General features: G+C 43.0%; 1 protein-coding gene across 9 annotated transcripts in view; it reads left to right on the top strand.

Moving 5' to 3' along the window:
- Nucleotides 1-862: 862 nt before the first annotated feature.
- The window catches only part of LOC102790489 (uncharacterized), a 120,205-nt gene continuing 99,769 nt past the window's right edge, over nucleotides 863-21,298 (top strand). For 7 of the 9 annotated variants that reach the window (XM_087845831.1, XM_087845824.1, XM_087845828.1 and 4 more), the window contains exon 1: nucleotides 878-962. Coding sequence is in view for 2 of the 9 variants with exons in the window: in XM_087845822.1 (XP_087701948.1) it covers nucleotides 863-962 (100 nt within the window). In the remaining 7 variants the exon portion in view is untranslated. Of the gene's footprint in view, nucleotides 963-21,298 lie in introns of all 9 variants that reach the window. The other 2 variants (XM_087845822.1, XM_087845821.1) reach the window with 1 other exon arrangement.

Below are 21,298 nucleotides of genomic sequence, written 5' to 3'. Positions count from 1 at the left end.
TGAAGCAACACTGCGTGTCCATGTGAGACTGATACAAGTTATGACTACTAAAGGTAGTTCTATGCTCCTGAAACTTGGGGTGTATTTTGTGAAAAGCACAAGTTTGACCAGATGAATTTATATAGTTGCATGTGTGTATATGCACGAACAGGTCTGCAGTATTGTAACCACTAAGACACATACATGTTGGTTTGTCAGACGGCTACAACTGCCTGAAAATGACGTTTGTGCTTTCCACCACAAGGCGTCACTATAGACCTACACTATGTCAAGTGGAGCATTTTTCCCGCTTTTGATTTTTCTGTGGATTTTTGCAATCTCACCCAGAGAAGACACGCTTCCTCGCTCCAGTTTGTGAATCAGATCCAGCAGATTAGGTGATGAGTTGTAGTAAATGAAATCGGCGGTCACTTCTGTCCCCACTACCCCCAAAAGCAACACAGTCAACTACTTGTATTTATACCATCAACATTAGTGGACACGTGTGGTTTACACTTCCCCCTTGGGTCTCTGTAATTTCTGTAGTTCCTGTGATTCCTGTTTAGCCGCTTGGTAACATTCCACTGATCGGGGCGGTGTAGGGCGTCTTCCTGGGCCGCGGCCGTATCCAGAGTTCGTTCCCCGAGGCGATTGGACCGGCACCGTCCCGTAAAAGGAGTCAAACTTTTCTATTGAATGCACACGGTGTCTGTCAAAAGCCAACACGGCGAGAAAGGGATCTTCCCGGGATTCCGACGTTCTGATTGGACAGTGAGGCCGTCAAGCAGCGTTTTAGTCTTCGTGCGATTGGTTAAAATGAGAGCCAGTTCACGGTATCGTTTTGCGATTGGAGTAGAGGCAGTTCTGGGGGCGGGGCATATTTATGCGCGTCCAGCAGCGTACACTCTCGGGTGGGCGGATCGTAGCGGTGACAGCGACGCTCGGAGACTCTGGACAAACTGTCAAAAAGGAGACAACTAACGGTGAGTGACGCTGAAAAATGAACGTCCCGTTTCGTGTGGTAACGCCCGGTGTGTGCACTGAGCGCGGGGTCGGTGGGCGGAAAGCCGCGGTCTTTGTTGCAGTGAACTGACGGTGATTTTGGATGAGTGAGCTCACAGGGCGCATCGCAGCAGGGACTGAGTACGGGTGTAGGTTAATGCTGCCTTCAGGTGCGCCTCGGACACTTTTACTTTCTGAGAAGAAGTCTGCAGAATTAGCACGCTTATGCTTTAGGCTAGTTAGCACCATGGTGGTATTGTTGTCGTTAGTTTTTTAGGTTTTATTTCTCCCTCTGAATGTCCGCTTTGCCTTCTTATTATCACAGTAGTGAGTAGATCGCGTGCATCCGTGCCAGTATTCCCGACCGCTATAGAGACAGCATGGTGAAGTTGCACTGTCACAGCAGACTCCCACACTGTTACGCAAGTTTCCCCTTTATATGTTTCTGTTGCATCTGTCCATTCATTGGCAGTCTGCAAGAACGACCCCGTGAATAAAACCAATCCTCTGTGCTGTTAGAGTGCAGAGCATATGGGAGTGGGGACAGACTACGGGAGCTGTCTTATCAAGACATTTTGAGCAGCCAGCACTTCATTTCATGCACAGATTGCAGCTTTTTTGCGTCCAGTCATGGTAAAATATATATTTTTCCCACAGCTAAAAAACAAAAGTGAAACTAACACAGCAAGTGCCAAAGTGCAGTTTTTCTAGTAGCCACTTTTGAAGCTGGCTCCCAAAGGGAGTCTAACATGAAAATGCTCAACATACCAATATTTGTAAAAAGCACTCTCTGTGGATAAAAACTGTATGGTGGGTGGAAATTTCCTCATAGCTTTAGCTGAAAACTTGGCACCCCACCCTCATGCCCAGATATGGTCACATCTTGGTCCAAAAACCAATGTGAAGGACTACAACTCGTGTTTGTGTTTTATAATGCAGAGTTCAACCGGTAGGAGATGTCATGGTTGCAACGTCCGTCTTTTATGTACAGTGTGTGAGGAAAGCAGTTTCTGAGCATGCTCAGCTTTACTTGAGGAACAGTAGCCCACACTGGTTTTCAGACTTATTGGAGAAACCAGAGGAATATCTCAATGAGTAATGTTTTGGTCTGCAGTTGCACGTGTTGTAACCTCTCTAATTTTCAGAGAGATACTGTATCTGCTGTCACTGTTGCTTTAACTCTTATCACAGCTTGTTACACTGTTGCACTGCTCTTAATGTTGCTAATAGTTGTTTAATATTTAAAGAATAAACCTCAGGCTTTCCCTATTATGGCAGAAATTGGGTAGCAACACAGTATAGGTTGGATATCAGTGTGAGAACCTATCTGTTGACTGATGTCAGCACATCTGCAAACAAGATGAATTTACTGATGTCACCGTCCCACATTTATCTGCTGAGTCACGCTGTTTTTGCTCTGGCCAAATGTTCAAGGATAGTGTGGCGAATTCTGTCATGTGTCACAGTGAAGTTTTGTTTCCTTGGAGCAAACTGGGTGGGGACTGCACCATCATGTCGAGTCATAGTTATCATCCTGCTGATAGTTGCTGATCGACTCGTTAGCCAAGAATAAAGCTGTAACCTGTTGCACCTGTAGAGGATTATTAACGCAGCAACACGTCGTCCGTATGTCAAACCTCGGCTGTCTCAGAGCGTTCTAACCAGGTTTGAGGAGAGATTGCCAAATTGCAATTAAAAGCAAAAAAATTAATTTAGCTTCATCCCTAATGCACCAATCACTTTCCAGCTCGAACCCACATCTGTCCATCTTAACTAGTGGGTGGAGCTTGCTCAGTTGTCCTAACAGCTTCATTCTGTTGTCAAGCTAGTCGTTCTTTGGGCAACAGGATTGCATCATCACTACATGTGACACAGCACAGGAACAGCCTAGTAGTGATGTAATCAAGAACAACCGGGCTTCCCATTATTGCCAACATGCGTCCTCTTTACGTCAAGTCTGCAGAGAAAACTACAACTATGTCTGGAAAGTTTTATTGAACGATGTGTGAGCTTCAAAACGATGATGAGCTATTTTGCCCCGAATCTTTATGGAGCAAAGCGCCGCTCAGTGCAGCCACGTGTGAGCGAAACTTAGTGATGCTGCAAACCTTCCATGTTTAGCCTGCGACGCTAATGCTGTCAATCAGTCGCTTACATCTTGTAAACTTAGTGAAGTTTTTATTACAAGTTAATTATATATATATATATATATCACAAGAGTGATATATTTGAGTATTTATCAGTTTGCATCATCAAACACCTTCAAGTATTGAGCATCTATGAGTAGATTGTGGGCTTGGTTGTTGCATGCTGCGTCACATCAGGTGTTTCTGCAGGTTTCCTGTGTTTTCTGTGTCATTTGGTAACTTTTTTTTATTCTGCTGATCCAAACACGTGTGCATCGCCTCCTTTACATGCAACCTTGCGCCTCCACCTGCAGTTTAGCAGCGAATTTATCCCAGAAATTGATATAAAGAGGACTGACAGCAGAGAGGATTGACCCTCTGTAGCAGCCTCCCTCCCTTCATCACTCCTTCTATCCAGATTACTCTCCAATCCTGTAGCAGCCAGATTACTGAGCGGTGGGGAAATAAGAGGTGGGACTGATCTAAGGCCCTGGATGATTATGGACCTGATCCAGTCACATCCCTCAAATGTCCTGATGCTGTAAGTCCACCAGCAGCCCTGACGGTTATCAAGCAGTGGCCACAGGAGTGGCTGAAACACTGGGTGTTTGTGTCGGATCATTTCCTTTCTAGGGTACGATGCACGTCTGTTCTCTGTGTCGCTTATTTTTTACTCTTGTTCAGGAGAGAAAGTACCTCAAAAGTCTTTTACTACATCTGTTTGATAAAGTGTGGCAGCACTGCCAGAGCCCACGTTTCCACTGGAACATCTGGTTTCTTCTCTTCCTATTTTATAACTCGACAAGTTCTCAACTCTTCATATTCTGTTACAGGATATCTGCCACTGTCTGCCCACTTTTACATTTTGGGGGAATAAATATTTTTTCCCTGCTGAATTTTCTGATGATTGTTGAACTATTTGTGAATATTCGCAGCAGTAGTCGTCGTCCTTCTCATCAAGCTTCGTGCTGATGGTCTCCAGCCTTGTGCAGGTTTAAGATCCCGTCTTTGACGTCCTTTGGCAGCTCTTTGGTGTTGCTCATGATTGTGGAGAGGTTGAAATAGAAGGAATGAATAGAGGGACCACAAACACACGACCTGCACTGTGTCCTCTGCATCTGCTCCATGTTTGCACTGATCATCACCTGCATGCATGCATATACCTGTCTGCTTAGCACTTTTTATGTTTATTTAAGTGTTGTCTTACTGTATGTTTCGCATTAAATACTGCAGCAATTTCCTAATGTTGTAAAGCTGCTCAGCATTTGGCAGTAAAACCCTTTGATTCTGGTTCTGTGGACGGCTTTATAAACAGAACCAGTAGAGATCAGGATCTGTAACTCAGAGTGTTTGTGGTGTGTGTGCCACACATGCACACAGTCTGTGAAGCCAACACTTATTTCCTCAAAGGCATGCAAATCGATTTGTAACCTTGATCTCACTTTTCTCTCCATTAAAATGAAACTACCATAAAAACCGGAGGCTGTCCAGTTCTTACAATCACAGCTGTAAGAACTGATTATTTCAGCAGGGGATCAAATAATTAATTCCATCACTGTAATACCCAGCTGCCTCTTGCCAAAGTCAAACACCACTCTGTAGTTTTAAAGCTGTGCACAGTTTGAATTTCTTGGAAAAACTCTGAGATGGGACTTGATGGTAGCTACTGCTGAATTAGACAGTGCAGACCCACGGCTGAAAACACTGTGAGAAAGCAGCCATGTTGAAAATCTAGTGTGACAGCTAAGATTTGTTTAGGGAGTGAAAGTAAAGTAAAGTAAAATTTATTTATATAGCGCTTTTCACAGATAAAAATCACAAAGTGCTTTACAACACAGGAAATGGGAATATAAAAACAATATAACAGTAAATAAAACAATGTAAAACTATAAAAACAGCATAAGAAGAAATTAATCAAATGCTTTTCTAAATAAAAATGTCTTCAGCTGTTTCTTAAAAGAATCAATGGAGTCTGTGCAGTGAAGAGACAGACACAACCGCGGTGCCGCCGTCTGAAAGGCTCGATCACCACGAGTTTTAAAACGAGTGCGCGGTACCACCAGCAGTCTCTGATCTAATGACCTTAAAGCCCGAGAAGATGTATGTGGTTTCAGCAGGTCAGATAAATATTGAGGAGCCTGACCATGTAGGGCCCTAAAGGTTAGAAGTAAAATGTTAAAATGAAACCTAAAACTTACAGGCAACCAGTGAAGGGAGGCCAAGACTGGAGTGATATGAGATCTTCTCTTGGTGCCTGTTAAGAGACGTGCTGCAGCATCTGCACAGTCTGAAGACGATTTAGGCTGATTTGTTAAAACAAGTAAAAAGGCCGTTACAGTAGTCTAAACGAGAGGAAATAAAAGCATGAATGATCATCTCAAATTCAAGCTTTGATACCATTAGTCTGAGTTTAGAAATATTCTGTAGAAAGAGACCATCTAGTAGATTAAAGCTGAAAGTCTGGACTTTAACTTTATCTGAGTTGTTTCATTTAAAGTCAGTGTGGTAACGAACAGAACCAGAATGAGAACAAAGCCTGTCTGTGCAGATATTTATGGACCTTTGTGGTTACCTTCGGCGACTGTGGTGCGTGCCACACTTTAGCTTTGCCTCGTCACCAACACACGGCTTCTGTCACCTTGTGAAAACTGAACGTTGGCGTATCAGAGTACTGACTTTCAGTCCTGCATCATTAGTAGGTCTGTGGGGTATGACAAAAATCTCATATCCCGATATAAGACATCTATCGTCCTGACAACGATATAAATCACAAAAATGTAACATTTTCTGTAAATTCCCTGAATCTTGACTCGGGTGAAGTTTTTCCAGCTGGGCGTCCTTTACGTGTTTTAACCGATGCATGAAACGATACATTTTTAGACATAAGTTGTAACGGCCGTCGTTTTCTTTCAAAGTTTGAGTCTAAGGTTTATTTTTTAGCACCTGACGGCTCTTTTTTTGTTTTCTTCTCATCCGTAAACTCTCTGCATCTTTCACGTGATTCAGTTTATTTTGAAAAGTCTCAACAGGATCTTGAGCTTTATTGTGAAAGGGTTAGTAGAAAACAAACAAGCGGACAGCGGAGCCACGTGATGGTTTTACCGTCATTGTTGCTAACGACAACGCATAAAAACTAGAGGTGGGAATCTCCATACATCCCACGATACGATATTATTGCAATTTTTTAAAATATTTTGCGATATTCAGATTCTGTACATAAAGGTAAACTTTATCAATATTCATTTTCTCTAATATCAAAGTCTCACACTCAGTCTTTCTCTCATTTCAGTTTGATTGTTGACAAACTGAACGGTTTGTATTACAGTCTAGTCCAACTTAACTGAATCAACCATCTGGTACAATTATAGCTATTCTGAACTATGCAGTTTATGAAAACTATGCAGCCCCTTCAGCAACTGAAGAATTTGAAAGTAAATTAAAACAAAATATAATTTTACATTAAATAAAAAAGTTTTAAACTTAATTAAAATAAAACATGTCTTAAATTAAAATAAGTAAACTGTCATGTTTATTAAACACATTTGGACAGTGAAGGAATGTCAGGATTCTTGCTCAGAAAAAGCATCAACATGCTCTGAAGTCAGAGCACAAAAACCTTTTTGTAACAAAATATCGATTTCTGCTGTCCCTGTATCCATACATTATTAGCAAACAAAATATCACCATACTACACAGTATCCATTTTTTCCCCCACCCCTAATAAAAACAGGCGCTTTTCCGTCCGTAGTGTGGTTATATTAAATATAAGAGAAAGAGAGAACTTTAAGAAATGAATAAAGTCACTACAGTGACATCAAAACGATGAAAAAATATCGCCGTAAACAGGTTATTTTATGACACCACGAAACAAACGATAGCGTAAAATGAAACGATAGAAGTTTTTATATCGTCATCTGATATATATGGTTATATCGAACAGGCCTAATCGTTGGTGAGGAGCATGTTTGTGTGGTTGCTTCTGCTCAGCGGTGTCTGGCTGAACTGGTTCTATCACTGGCACATGTCACAGGCTGCCAGCTGCATTTATTGTCATAATAAAAAGTGAAGCTTATTCTTTTACAGATCGTTGGCCACGCACTGAAACCTTTCTGTTACGTAGGTCGGCCCATGTACGGTGAAAACTCGTTAATGTGCTATCGCTGGATTGGTTTCTTCTCTTTCTTTTCCACTACTGTAGCATGTGAAGGATGATCACACAGTGCAGAGGTTTATTTCCTGTTTTAAACCTCTCAAGCTTGGGTGGAATTACTAATGCTGCGTTTAAATAAATAATCAGCCCCAAAGCATGCACGGTCTACTCCATCCTAGGAATCCCCACTCCCTGAAACGACAGGTGATCTAAAAAACAAAAAGCATTTGTTGACACACGTCGAGCGTCCGCAGCTTCAAACATTTGGCTGTTTTTCCCCGAGAATGAAAAGAATTGTTGAGCATATAAGAGTAAAGTAGCATCAAATATGTGACAGATCTTTGTGGGGTAAACTTTGAATGAAAAGGTCACTTATTATGAAGAAGATTCCTTTTTCCTAACCTAAAGATTATAAATGAAACAGTGAGTGGAGGTCAGGTAACCGGGGCAACGTCGTCTCTGAGGGTGTAAACAACTTTACAAATTACAGACATGGCACACTTACATGGGATTAGGTTAAACAACAGACTCCATATTTATAAAGCTTATGTGTAGCTGGTGTAAAGCTGTCATGAAATGCAGATGTAGGAGTTTTCATTTCATAGGAGTCGTATTTTCTAACACAGGTTCCTCTAATAACACCAGTCCTGTGCAAATAAGGATCCACTGCTGTCGTGGTCATTTTGACCCAGCGGTTTGTTTCCTTGAAGTTCATTTTTGTGCCTTGTGTTTATTCTGATGTTGTCTTAGTTTAGGGTTGAACCTGAAGTTTAGTGTTTCATCAGCCCTGCCTGTGTCTGTCCTCGGTGCTCTGTTCATGTAAATCAGTCTGTGTGTTTCCTGTTTTACTTTGAAGGCTCGTGTCCTGGACTTCCTGTTCTATTCTGAAGGTCTGTGTCTGTTCTCATTGTGTTCAGCTTGTGTCCTCCAGTCATCGTGTGTATTAGGATCAGCTGTTCTCCCCTCCTGTGTGTGATTACCCGATTACCTTGTGTGTGTGTATTTAGTGGGTGTCGGTCTGTGTTCGTTGTCGGCTCGTCCTCTCTCCGTGTCGTTATGATTTCAGGTTTGCTCTTTAGTTTTTCCCAGTTTAGGTTTCCGTTAGTAATTCCTCATGCTTCGTCGCCTGTTTCTGCCGCTTTGTAAATAAACGGCACCACCATCACCAGTCGCTTGCCTGCATTTTGGGTCCTCATTCACTCCACAACACGACTGCTGCCCCGGCCGTGACAACTGCACAGAGCAGGAAACCTGCACCTTAATGCTTTAGCTGGATGAGATTGTTAAGAATTTAGCGTCAAAAGCGATGTTGGCTCTGTTGTCACAGCCACACATCTGTAAGGTCAAACCTACTGACGAGGTTCGTGTGATGTAAACTAAATGAAATGACTGCTCCACTCTGGCATCAGGCACTGGTTGCTGTTTAATGCTGCGGATGCAGTTTATAGAAACTCATTCATAAACGTTTCCCTTTCATGCTCAGAATAACTACTAAATGTTCAGTGCTGCATTCAGTGGCTAAAGGTAGAGGTCGGTGCTGGCTCTGCAGCCCAGGTTGTTCTGCATCTGTTTTTACGTTCAGTAAATCTTTGATCTGCATGTTTTAATCTATTTAGTGTTTGTGTACTTTTAGGTTGAATGCTCATTCTGCAGTTATTTATCTTTGAGGAGCCGGGACAGCTCGGCTGGGCTGCAGCAACAAACCGACTGGTTCAGGGTTGTCTGGGTTTAGTCTTACAATAATACAAACGTGTAGTATTGTGAGTGTTGGTCTGGTCTTGTTTAATATCTGATTGGTTGATGTTCATTAAAAAAAGACTAAAAATGCCCAAAGAGAGACTTAGGAAGGAAGAAATAAAGGAAGGAAGGAAATAATGAGGCACGGAAAGAAGGAAAGTTCTTAGTTACTCGATGGAGTTTTTGTGTTCTTCAGGCTGTGGAACGTCACTCCTCATTCTCTTCATCCCGACACCTGAAACACTCATCTCACCGTGACTGATTTTAAAATCTGAAACCATGTCAGAGAAAGCCCCCAGCAGTCACGTGAAGCTCAATATTAGATTAGGTTAGAAGTGGGGTTTAGGAAAGCCGATCAGTGCTCCGCAGTCAGGATCATCCGACTAAAGCAGGATACTGTCTTTAAGGTCATTCCAGCCTCTGTCTAGGAATCAGGAAGCAGAGGAAATCCATCATCCATGTGACTGTGTGCAGCCAAACAATGCAGATGGCTCCGTCATAATCCTCACACAGTGGGGCCTCCCCGTTGTTTCAAACCTGAAAAGTTGAAGCGTTTCTTTCCTCCTGAGCTCGCCCGACCTGCTCTTCAATCGCTGTCAGCAGTCGTCTTGATGACTCGGCTGCCACGCTGCAGCTTTAATGTCAGGAACACGGAGGTGGCAGCCGGTACGATTCATCATTTCTCTCGGTGACGTCTGAAGTAGATCACTTTGGTGTAAATCATAGATTATCACTCCTAACTTAGTTACACCCCCAGCATTTAAAAAAGGCGTGTGCACTGTGACAGCAGACAGCTGTTTGGGGATTCCTGCAGTGCACCAGAGTCCGTTAGCAAAGTTACGAACAAGTTCTTTATGATAAAAACATTTTTTCATGAACGGCAGAAAACATCTTTACGATGAGACGATCTGCTGCACCTGCTGCTTTCTGGCTCGTCACTTATTGGCTCTTTGGTAGGAGGGGCGGGACGACTGCCATCTATTCATTACAGAACTCTCTTATATGAATGTTTCCTACGTATTAGGTCTCCAAGCAAGGACAGTGGGTGTGTAGCACAGTGAGCGAGTGACATAAAATCTGTTCCAAATCTTACGTCACTGTCACAACTTTGGGTTTTGATTTGTTTGTTAGACAATATGGCGAATAAATCATTGACTTCATCAGTTTATTTTGTTTGTAGTTTCCTCAAAAGAAATAAAACGAGCTAAATCTTCATTCGGACCCACACCTCCCAGCCCATTTAGTGCTTAAATATTTAACTATACAAGACGAGAACACAGCCATACCATCTACCACACAGATGGAAGCATTTAGGATTGGACGCCATCAGCAGTCGGCACCACACTGGTAAATATCCGGACCTGCCTGCAACACTTTCCACCCTGATTATGTAAGACTAAATATATTTTACTGTAAAGTCGTTGAAATGATGATTCACTGTTGACGAGCGTGCTAACACTCATCAACAGTCTGAACCAGACTCGACTGGCTGGGATTGCCTCAGTTTATATCGAGGCATCAGTCACAGGTCAGCATGACTCGTCTGTTCTCCACTGTTGTCAAAGATACGCTCGTATTCCACCAGTGTTCAGGAAGCGTGCTGGCAGACGAGCGAGCAGTTAGGCAGATGGTCAGGTCGTAGTTTGTCCAAACTTGAAATGAGTTCCTGCTGTTCACCAACAGAGTTTTATACTGTAATGAGTTTGAGCTCATTACGAATTATTTTGAAGCGAATTTCCGGTCGTCAGCGATGTGTCAGATCCTGAGCCCGTTTCTATCAGGCAGGAGTTCAGAGAAACAGAAACACTCCTTTCTCTTCCAGGAAGAGAGAAGAAAACATTTTGCTTGACTCAGGTTCACCTCTTAACTCTCCAAGAATTATTTATCACTATTGATCTCACGCTGAGTCAATAAGGCAGCCATTACATGTTGTGCACTGTTACAGAGGTCAGACTTCTTAGGGGATGCAAAGCAATTCAGAGCTGCAGTTCATTCAGTTCATCAGTGATGACTGGCACCTCAGGCAGGTTCTGTTAGTCCAAACAAGTCGAAGATCCGTGGTTCCATCCTGGGGGAGAACACAAATCCCTTTGGGGTTGTGACGGGCATCCACCATAAAAATCTGCCAAATTCAATATGTGATGCTACGTGCTGTGACAGCTCCTTGTGAACGAAGCAGCTTTATTCTATTCTGCCATCACCCATTACGACTGTACCCACTGGTGATGATTCAAAGACATGCCGTCAGTGGGGTTAGGTGAGTGTCAGTGGTCGTCTGTCACTCTGTGTTGGCCCTGCATCAGATTGGCGACCTCTCACCCTGCGGTAGCTGGGACAGGCTCCGCCCCTCCCTGCAAACCTGTACTGGATAAGTAATTAATGAGTACAGTCGACAAAATAGACCCAAGCCAACTACTTCATGTTCTCTGTTTTGTACTTTGCAGCCATAATAGTAAAGCAGCAGATAAATGAATAAATGTAAAACTTGAATGAATGGAAATGTAGAGATATTTAATTATGTTGTTTTTCTTTAATGAAATAATGTACTTTGAAATGCATTAATGAAATATTAATAATATTAATGACATGGATAGATGGATATTATTTGCACCATCGATGGTTATTGTTGTTGTTTTGTATCAAACGTTTTATGCTGAGGAAGTAAAGAAACATTAACCTGTTAAAGCAACTACAAAAATCCTTCTTATCTTTATCACACTACCTTGTAAACATTAAGCCAGTTCCAAATTATTGTAACACAACAGGTGAACATTGACCAGTGATATAATTCTTATTTGCAGAAGACGCACCAGTATACTGGCTGGGCACTGGCACTGGGACCAGCTTTATTGGCTGCCATCGACGTATCAAGGCCTCGCGCTGAGTCCTTTGACATTTTGAGTTGTTTCTGATCCTGTGTGAAGGAGCTCCTACACTTTCGGGACTTCCACACAGGATGTGGGATGCATTATGCTCACCGCTGGCTTCACTGCGCTGCTGAGAGAGCCACAGAGGACGGAGCTGTAATGCATCTGTGCATCTACTGCACACAGCAGTCTGTGAGAAGCTATGTGACTGCTACATGTGTCCGAGACAGTGTTTCCCTTTGGTCTCGACACAGACGTGATGGAGTCATGTGTTGTACAGTACTCAGATAAACACCATTTCTTCATTTTTACCACTGCTGGCTGCATGCCTGGAGTTTACGGCCCGTGTGGGTTCACAGTGCAGTTCAAAGTTCGAATTCGTTTCCATTAATAATAAAGATTTCCAGAGCTTAGTGCAACTTGAGCAAAGTCCTCCGTGAAAACGTCTTCGTCAGGCTGAGAGATGAACGACGTGATGTAGCAACCGACAGCGCGAGTTTGCAAGTGTGGCGTTGACTGATCCCTAAATAACTTCAGCAGCCCACAGTGCCACGGACTTTCCACAGCAGCATCTGTCTGCCTTACAGGACAGTTAATAACTCAGTTTAACATTTCCTGAATCATAAAAACATGATTTATAGAAAGATGGAGGTTCCTCCTGTGATCATCAGGTGATTTTATACAGATGCATCTCAAAGCAGTTAGACACATTGGTGTGTGTGTGTGTGTGTGTTTTGGAGGGGGTTGGAGTGAGAATTGCGTGACAAGGGCAGATTGAATGAATGAAACGATGGAGGGATTGAGAGTGGAGGGGAAGGATGTGATGGTACAGAGTGAGCCGGTCACTGTAATCCCTCCTCTCGTTCCCTCCAATGGCAGCAGCTGGACCAGTGTGTCAGCAGCCAAGCTTCACTGCTGCCAATCAGACCCTCTGGGAATTATACAGCAGGCGACAGAGCCGGATGTCCCGCTGACGAACGGGCAGGTAGATTCACTGAGGTGGTTACGAGGTGTCCTCTAAACAATGAAACGTCGTGCTGCTGAACTATAAAACAAAAGATCTTTTCTGTTTTGTTGTCTTTTTACCTTCAAGGATCATTTCTGGTCTCTTTGCTTTAAACTGACGGACTGAAGTTGTTCTTTGAATACAAAACAAAGAAATGTGTACTGTCGCTTTAAAAGAGCCACAGCGTAAAATCTGATTGTTACATGTTACTAGTGTTACTTCTCGTATCAGTTCTAATTTTTGTTACAAAAATAACAAAAGTTTGTTTGTCAGCGTTCCAAAGGAAGCGGATATTTGGAATCCCCATTACATGTGCCACAGATAGATTTCAGACGAGGTCACAGAGCCTGAATGTTAATAAACAGGTGACTCTAACCTCTCAGCTTTAATTGTTTCATGTGGAAAAGCAGGCTTCACGGTCGGCTAACCATACTTCTGTTTTTGAAGTAGGAAACTATTTAATATTGCTTTTGTTTGAACCTAAGACTTGGTGAAAGTTCTTGCAGAGTGGAGTTATGAAGGTGTTAAGTAGCACAACAGGTTCCAGTTGTTCTCGGCGGGACTGGGCGGAGCTCAAACATCAACCTCTGGGTTCTGCTCCACTGGTATCTGTTGCCTTGTTTATGCCTAAACATGCAGCTACAGAGCTTTTCTCAACAGTATGTCATGGGTGTGTTTGGTGGGAGTAACGTAGTGGGTGTAAGCAAAGGGTGTGTGGGATACAGTTTATATTGGACATGTAAGAGGCGAGTCCAGGAGTGCAGGGGTCACAGTTCAGACATGTGTGTGATAACAGGAGGACAGAGGACATAACGTCTTCACTCCTCTTCAATCATTCACCTTCAGTCAGAGAAAGTTTTAATCCCAGTGGCAGGCTCCAGTTTGAAGGTTTTATTTTCAGACTGAGTTACTCATTTACTGACATTTATCCTTCATCCCAATAAAGGTCAGTGAGACTTTAAAGAGATGTAATAGCTGTCTCCTCCTGCTTTAAGGATTGATATTTAACCCGTGCTGACCGACGCCTCGTTATCTGTTTGTTCCATGTAAGGACAGACGTGTGCATGCAGCAGGACAATCACAGTCTCAACAGTGTGTTGTTCCTGCAGACTGAGCTGTGTGTATCCTAGCTCTGTTATAGTCTGTGTGCACTACCTGTGTGTTTGTTTTAGGATTACAGATTGACCTCTGTGTGTGTGTGTGTGTGTGTGTGTGTGCGAGCTGCTTTGCATTCCATCTCAATGTGTAATCTTCACATTTCAACAATAGTGCATGAGACCAAGGGGACATACGGGGGGGTTCATTCAGAGAGAGAGAGACATAAGGTGCTGTGTGGGGACATCACTACCTGTCTGTCTGTCTGTCTGTCCTCTAATGGGGCGCAGCAAGTGCTGAATTATAAAAACATGCCCTGAGAGTCCTGTGTAATTCTGTTAGGGGCAGAATACAGCTCTCTCTCTCTCTCTCTCTCACACACACACACACACACACACACACACACACACACACACACACACACACACACACACACACACACAGTCAAATGCCAAACACTAGCCCTTTCACTTAGCCCTGAAATGGGCCCACTGTGAGCTCTTATGTGAATGAGTGAGCAACAGAGCACGCACACACAAGCACATGTGCACACACACAGTGCACACACACAGTGCACACACACAGTGCACACACACAGTGCACACACACAGTGCACACACACAGTGCACACAGAGTACACATATTAACATTACCTTAAGTGGAGCTCTGTGAGGCAAACATCAAAGACAGACTTCTCAGATCAAATAAAGACGTGCACACACACACACACACACACACACACACACACACACACACTCAGACCTGCCTATATAAATTTCATTGTAAGTTATCCGCAGGGTTGCTGTGACGTCAGCTTCAGTTTTATTTTGCTCCGTTTGATTTGATACAAACTTTGTTACATGTAAACATTTTACTGAAAAACTGCATTTGGAATAATAAACAGTAATAATAAACAAACGGAATAATAAACAGACGTCCTGGAGAGAATTTGGGGAATTGAAAGTAAAAGGATCTCACACTCAGCACTGGGAACGTTGTGTAGTAATAAATGAGTGATGAGGTTGTTGCTGTGGGCTCGGCTCATGTTCATTCATCATTTTTAACTTTATAAATCTTGTTTTCTTCTCCGTGGCTGCTGTTCTCTAGCATCTCTCCTTGCATTTGACTGTGGGACTGTGCATCCAGTATTCTACCTTTGTGTGTTTATACAATGATGTTAGACGAGTGTGTCGCCCGCCTGCTGCTGGTGTCTGCTGCTGGTGTCTGCTGCTGGTGTCTGCTGCTGGTGTCTGCTGCTGGTGTCTGCTGCTGGTGTCTGCTGTTTTACACATTAAAAATGACTGTGAGGAAGTTTAAAAAGGAAATAAAGAACCTGATCACTAACATTGTGTTTCGCTGACTTGGCTGCAGTGACCTCAGCTGAACTGGAGGAGAAGGTAGTCATGCTGCTAAACATAACTCTGTGCAAATAGAAATCAAATCTTTTTTGAAGCCTTTTGGACTCATGCACACTCTAAGCTGAAGCCTTTTCACATGACAGACAATTCCATGTTTGTGGCGTCTGTTGGTCTCCTCTCGTCCTCTCTTTGAAGGCTGTCATGGTTTTACATCATGACTGCTCAGGAGGGCGGAGCCTGTGTACTTTATACACGCACAGACGGGAGAAACTCTTCGTGCTTTTACCATTTACTCGGGAAAGCCCTCACACAGGATCTCTGCATTATTCATCTGCACATTCATTATGTACTGCATGTGGGGAATAAGAGTTACATAATGTCCCAGAGGTGCACATGCGTGTGCTCACTTAATCACTTGAAAAGGCCTAAAACCACTTTGTAGAAAAAGAGGCCTCTCTGCAGTGCAGTTATTGTAAACCAGCAGATATGACAGACCGGTCTGTCCCTCGTGACCATGTGTTTCAGTCACAGTGCTAAAACCAGGCCCAGGACTGTGCTTCAGTTCGTCATCAGACTGCTCGTTTAAGCCTCATCTGATGGCGTTGAATCTAAGGGGCAGGATTTCTGCAGCTGTTACGTCAGGGCTCAGCAATGATGTTTAGGTAGTTGTAATGCTGAGTGACAGCTCACTGTAATGATATAGAGCAGGAGTGTCCAACTCCAGTCCTCGAGAGCTGCAGCTTTTAGACGCATCCCTGTGCCGACACACCTGCATCAAATGAATGGCAGTTTGCAGGCCTTAGCAAACTTGATGGCGTGTTGATGAGGCACGCCGATCATTTGATCCGGCCTTGTGGGAGTAGGGATGCATCTAAAAGCTGCAGGACAGTAGCTCTCGAGGGCTGGAGTTGGACACCCCGATATATTGAATATACCTACTTTCAGTATTGGCAAGACTGGTTAAGCATAATATATGTCACAGCTTGCATGATGATGATTTGATGCCAGTGTTTATTGACTTTGATGTCTGCAAGACTGTGAGTCCAAAGCTTTTGGAAAACGTCTGTTTTCACTGTAAAACTATAGCGAGTCTCCTAAATCTTGTTTCTGGCAAATGCTCTGAATACACGAATACATACAAAGACTGAAAATAACACTGAAATGAACACAAACGAAAACATTTTCAAACAATAAGAAGTAAACTGAAACTAACAGACTATCTGACAAGTAACTGAAACGCAACTCAATTAAAAACAAAAAGTAGAAAATAGAAAACGAATCAGTTTTTCGACCACGCTGCGACGCGGCCGTGAGAGTAACGTCTGATTGTTTTTGGTGGCTATCTGCCTGCACAGGGGATCATGTGCTCCGACCTGTACTTGTTCCATCCTCATGGCGGCTGAAACAGCCATGGCGTTGTTCCTGCCACAAATAAGCACCTTTCTGGATCAGGAGCATATCCACACAGTTCATTGGCCAGCATCCACTCCTGATGTGTGTCTTATTGAACTGGGTGGTTTGATGGGCACTCAGAGGCAGCTGTAAACGTTCAGTGTCTCGTCCATACCTGACATCTAGGGCTGTTCGATATCACGATATATATCGGATGACGATATAAAAACGTCTATCGTTTCATTTTACGCTATCGTTTGTTTTGTGGTGTCGCAAAATAAACTGTTTACAGCAATATTTTTTCATCGTTTTGATGGTCACTGTAGTGGCTATTAATTTCTTAAAGTTCTCTCTTTCTCTTATATTTAATATAACCACACTACGGCTGGACAAGCGCCTGTTTTTATGGGTTGTCGTTAGCAACAACGACGGTAACACCATCGTGTGTCCGCTTGTTTATGTTCCACATAAACCTTTCACAATAAAGCTCAAGATCCTGTTGAGACTTTTCAAAATAAACTAAATCCTGTGAAAGAGTATGGAGAGTATTTATGGATGAGAAGCAAAAAAGAGCCGCCAGGTGCTAAAAAATAAAGCTTAGACTCAAACGTTAGAACAGGCTGTTCCCCGCAGCACGCCGTGTAATAAATACTCACAAAGAAAACGGCGGCCGTTACAACTTATGTCTAAAAATGTATCGTTTCATGCATCGGTTAAAACAGCGGTCCCCAACCCCCGGGCCTCGGACCGGTACCGGTCCGTGAGTCGTTTGGTACCGGGCCGCGAGAGTTGAGGCTCAGGTGTGAAATGTATAGTTTTCAGGGGTTTTATCGGTTTTCAGCGTTATTTTGTTATCGTTTTTATCGTTAACTCTGTTTTCCTGGGTCTTTTCACGTGTGTTATGAATAAATCTTCTTTTTTTTTGGTACCGGTACTAGTTTTATTTTGTTGTATTTATCCGCGACACCTTAAAGGTCCGTGAAAAATATTGTCGGGCATAAACCGGTCTGTGGCGCAAAAAAGGTTGGAGACCGCTGGGTTAAAACACTCGACTCCAGCTACATGACGCCCAGCTGGAAACACTTCCCGCAAGTCGAGCTGCCCGAGATTCACAGAATTTACAGAAAATGTTACATTTTTGACATTTATATCGTTATCGGGCGACAGAATTCTTATATCGGGAGATGAGATTTTGGTCACATTGCACAGCCCGACTGACACCCAAAGGAGGGACATTGATACTTCCCCTCACATGTCTTGTATACACACATATTATAGTATTGATCAGTGACTCATTACGATTCATCAGTTTCATCAACAATTAATGGACTGCTTCTGTATGATAAGATGAATAACCATTAACTATCTGAGGTCATCTGATTTCTAAGCAATTACTGAAGCATTAAAAGGAACCAAGAAGGCTTTGATTTAATTATGCATTAGTGTGGAAGACCTGCCCAGATGCATTTGGTTTTCTGCTCCTTATAAAGAATACAGCTGGTTGTATGGAGACTCTAAATTTCCCACAGTTATCAGTGACCTCTGATATACCGCCAGCCTGTTCAGGGCGTGCCGCTTCTCTGCCTCGAAGCATGCTGGGATGGGCAGTAACCCTGTAAAAAAGGTGGTGCAGTTCACCTCCAGGTGCTCCGTGCACCACATGTTGGGTCTCGTCCTGAAACATCAACTTTTCAACTTACGTTTCATTTAATTTACATTTTTGGTGAAAAAGCAAAACGTTGCAAGGAGCCAGTAGAGCATAGCGATTTGCTGCAGTCAGGAACGCTGCACGTTTTCAACACGCTGTCATGCGTAACCCAGCTGATGTGATCTATCCATTGCGTGCCATTTACTCGATTACTGTTGTTGCTTCGTGACCATTCCTGTAGCACCACTGGGAGTTTTGAGTGGTTAAAGTGGGATTTGGCAGATAAATGAACCCCAAGAATCTGGTGCGGTGCAGAAAAATGGCTCAGCACAAGATAAGTTTACTGTGAGCTACAGATGGCTGTGGCTGTGATCAGCTGCTGCTGCGGCTCTGAGATTTATGCCCTTTGTGGATTTAGCCAACTGTATTATACAGTATATTAGCAGATGTTACATTGCTGATGATACTGTCATGGCTGCTTTCCAAACCCTGCTTTTCATAGTATAAGTGGAATTTGGCTACCAAGAGCATCATCAGCTTAAATTCAAATTGTCTGCTACCCTTGACCTAACCTGACGTGGCAGCCTTATCTGCACCATGCCACAATAGTCTGTTAATGTAAACTTTACCATAACACTGGAAACCACTCTGTTCCATAGCACTTGTTTAAAACTAACAACTTTCATGGAGTAGCAGCAACATTTTTACATTAAAAGAATTTAGCGATTTGTGCATCTCTAGATAATAATCGAAACACAGGTAAGGGCGTGTGAGTGTAGACGAATGTGTCAGTCAAGCTTTTTTGTCACCACACATCGTTACTTCTCCCACTACTAAATGAGAGACAAGAACTGTGGAGTTTAAGGTTTAGATGAATATGTGCAGCTGATCTGTCTGAGCTTCATTAAACTTACCGGTTTTATTATTTCGGAGAGTCCTACGTGTGCTTTTCAAACACTTGGTCTTAGCTGCAAACCTGCAAAAGCATGTGTGTTGTGTCTGCTTCTACTCAGGTGTGAATATTTTTCTAAATGTGTGTTTGGTCAGGCGAATGCTGTGTAGAAATCTGAAACCAGAGGTGACCCCAAGCTTTTATTTGCATATTAGTGTTAATTGTCAAGCATGTAGAGTTCTCCCCTACTGTGGGTGGACCCCCAGCTGGTCTCACCACCAGACCAAGGTGTGTGCTTTCAGTTTGTTTCCACAGATGGACAGAAAGACTGATTGTTAAGACTTTTATTACTTCTACATTTTGTTTTAAACAAGGCTCCTTTTGACTCCATCTTTGAAGAACGCTCCACCGTTTTTGGTAGGGGTGCAACGATACACAAAATTCACGGTTCGATATTTTTTCGATACAAAAAAATGTTCATGGTTTTTTAATTTGTCATTTATTAAAATTATAAATATATATTTTAACTCAAAAGTACAGTTTTTAAATTTAATGTTGCTGAAACAACAAAGTAATAAAAAAAATTAATCTATCTGATGGAGGAATCCCTCATCTTTGGAAAAGAGAGTTTATTACAGAGAAATGGCTCTTTCCAAAATAAAAGCTCTACTATACGCTTCTTCTGGGCTATATTCTCAGCAGCATATTAAACATATCAGGTCCCCATAAGGAGAATCATGTGCTAACGGCTGTCTAAATGACTCGGCTAAAGTTTGTAGCATGCGTGCTTGTTGTTTTTGTCTGCTTCCACTTGTCTTTGCACTAGGATGATGTCGGAGTAAATGTGCAGTCATATTCGTTGTGTTCCCACTAGTGCTGTCAGCGTTAATCTGAAATGACGTTAACGCCACAACACGGCAAATCTCCGTTAACGAGCTACCGCGGATCGCCCCGTGCGTGGGGCTGGACGGCCAACACGTTAACGAGCTAACTGCGCTAACGAGCTAACTGCGCTAACGAGCTAACTGCGCTAACTGCGCTAACTGCGCTAACTGCGCTAACACACTAGTTCCCACCAATGTAATTGAGCATTGCGTGGCACATCCAACATACTGTTTTACTTTTGTCCATGACGCGCTTACCTTCAGGGTCATACGTCACATGAAAACCAAAATAGTTCCAAACGCCAGATCTGAATGAGGGTGGGGGAGGTTCAATTTGCTATGTTGCAATGAGCTTAGCTTCTGTCTTGCTAGCTTGCCCTGCGCTCAGTGAATCTGTGTTCGACTACTCCGCCTAGGCTGCACTGTCGAGTGCAGATCCACTGAGCGCTCGACACAGACAGCACCGTCAGAAGAAAAGTTGATAAAATAAATTAAAAATGTTGTATTGTTCGATACATATGCGTACCGAACCGAAAGCACTGTATCGAACGGTTCAATATCGATACGAGTATCGTTGCACCCCTAGTTTTTGGGTTAGTTTAGACATTCTGACTTTTTTCTGTGGTATAAAAATGGTTTTATCTTAGTTACCGTGGTTACGTAATCATTCCAAGCCAAAATCCTAGTCAAAAATATAACCTGATCAATCAGCCTGCACCTGTTTTTAGATGGGCGAGCCACAAAGAGAAGAGATACAGACAAAAAGTGAAAAAGCAGCATGTGAGTTATTAGATCAGGTCAAACTGTGGTTTCTTATTTTTTGTACAGGAAACACTTTCACTGTCTTTATCTGTCCATCATACAGGTCGTTGAATATGTCTGCCATTAAACTGTTACTTTGTTATAGGTCCAGCTCTGTTTGAAATAACAGTTACAGCTGCAGAGGCGGGTCTCTGTGATGACAGAAACGTGGAGGGCCAAAATTAGAAAGTAGCCAAGTTCCTTTAATTTCTTCCTTCTGCAGCTGTGTCGATTTGTGTGTGCACTCACAGCCACTGCACACGGTCACCGCCGTTCGGTCCTCCTAATATAGGATCACTGTGCTGCACCTGTGCACCTCCCCAGACTAATTACAGCGTCTGTGTCTGTGTGACACACACGG

Source organism: Neolamprologus brichardi, chromosome 9 (assembly GCF_056152115.1).
Source record: "Neolamprologus brichardi isolate AB-2024 chromosome 9, ASM5615211v1, whole genome shotgun sequence".
In the NCBI taxonomy this organism is placed as follows: Eukaryota; Metazoa; Chordata; class Actinopteri; order Cichliformes; family Cichlidae; genus Neolamprologus; species Neolamprologus brichardi.
This window is presented reverse-complemented; position numbering and strand designations above follow the sequence as displayed.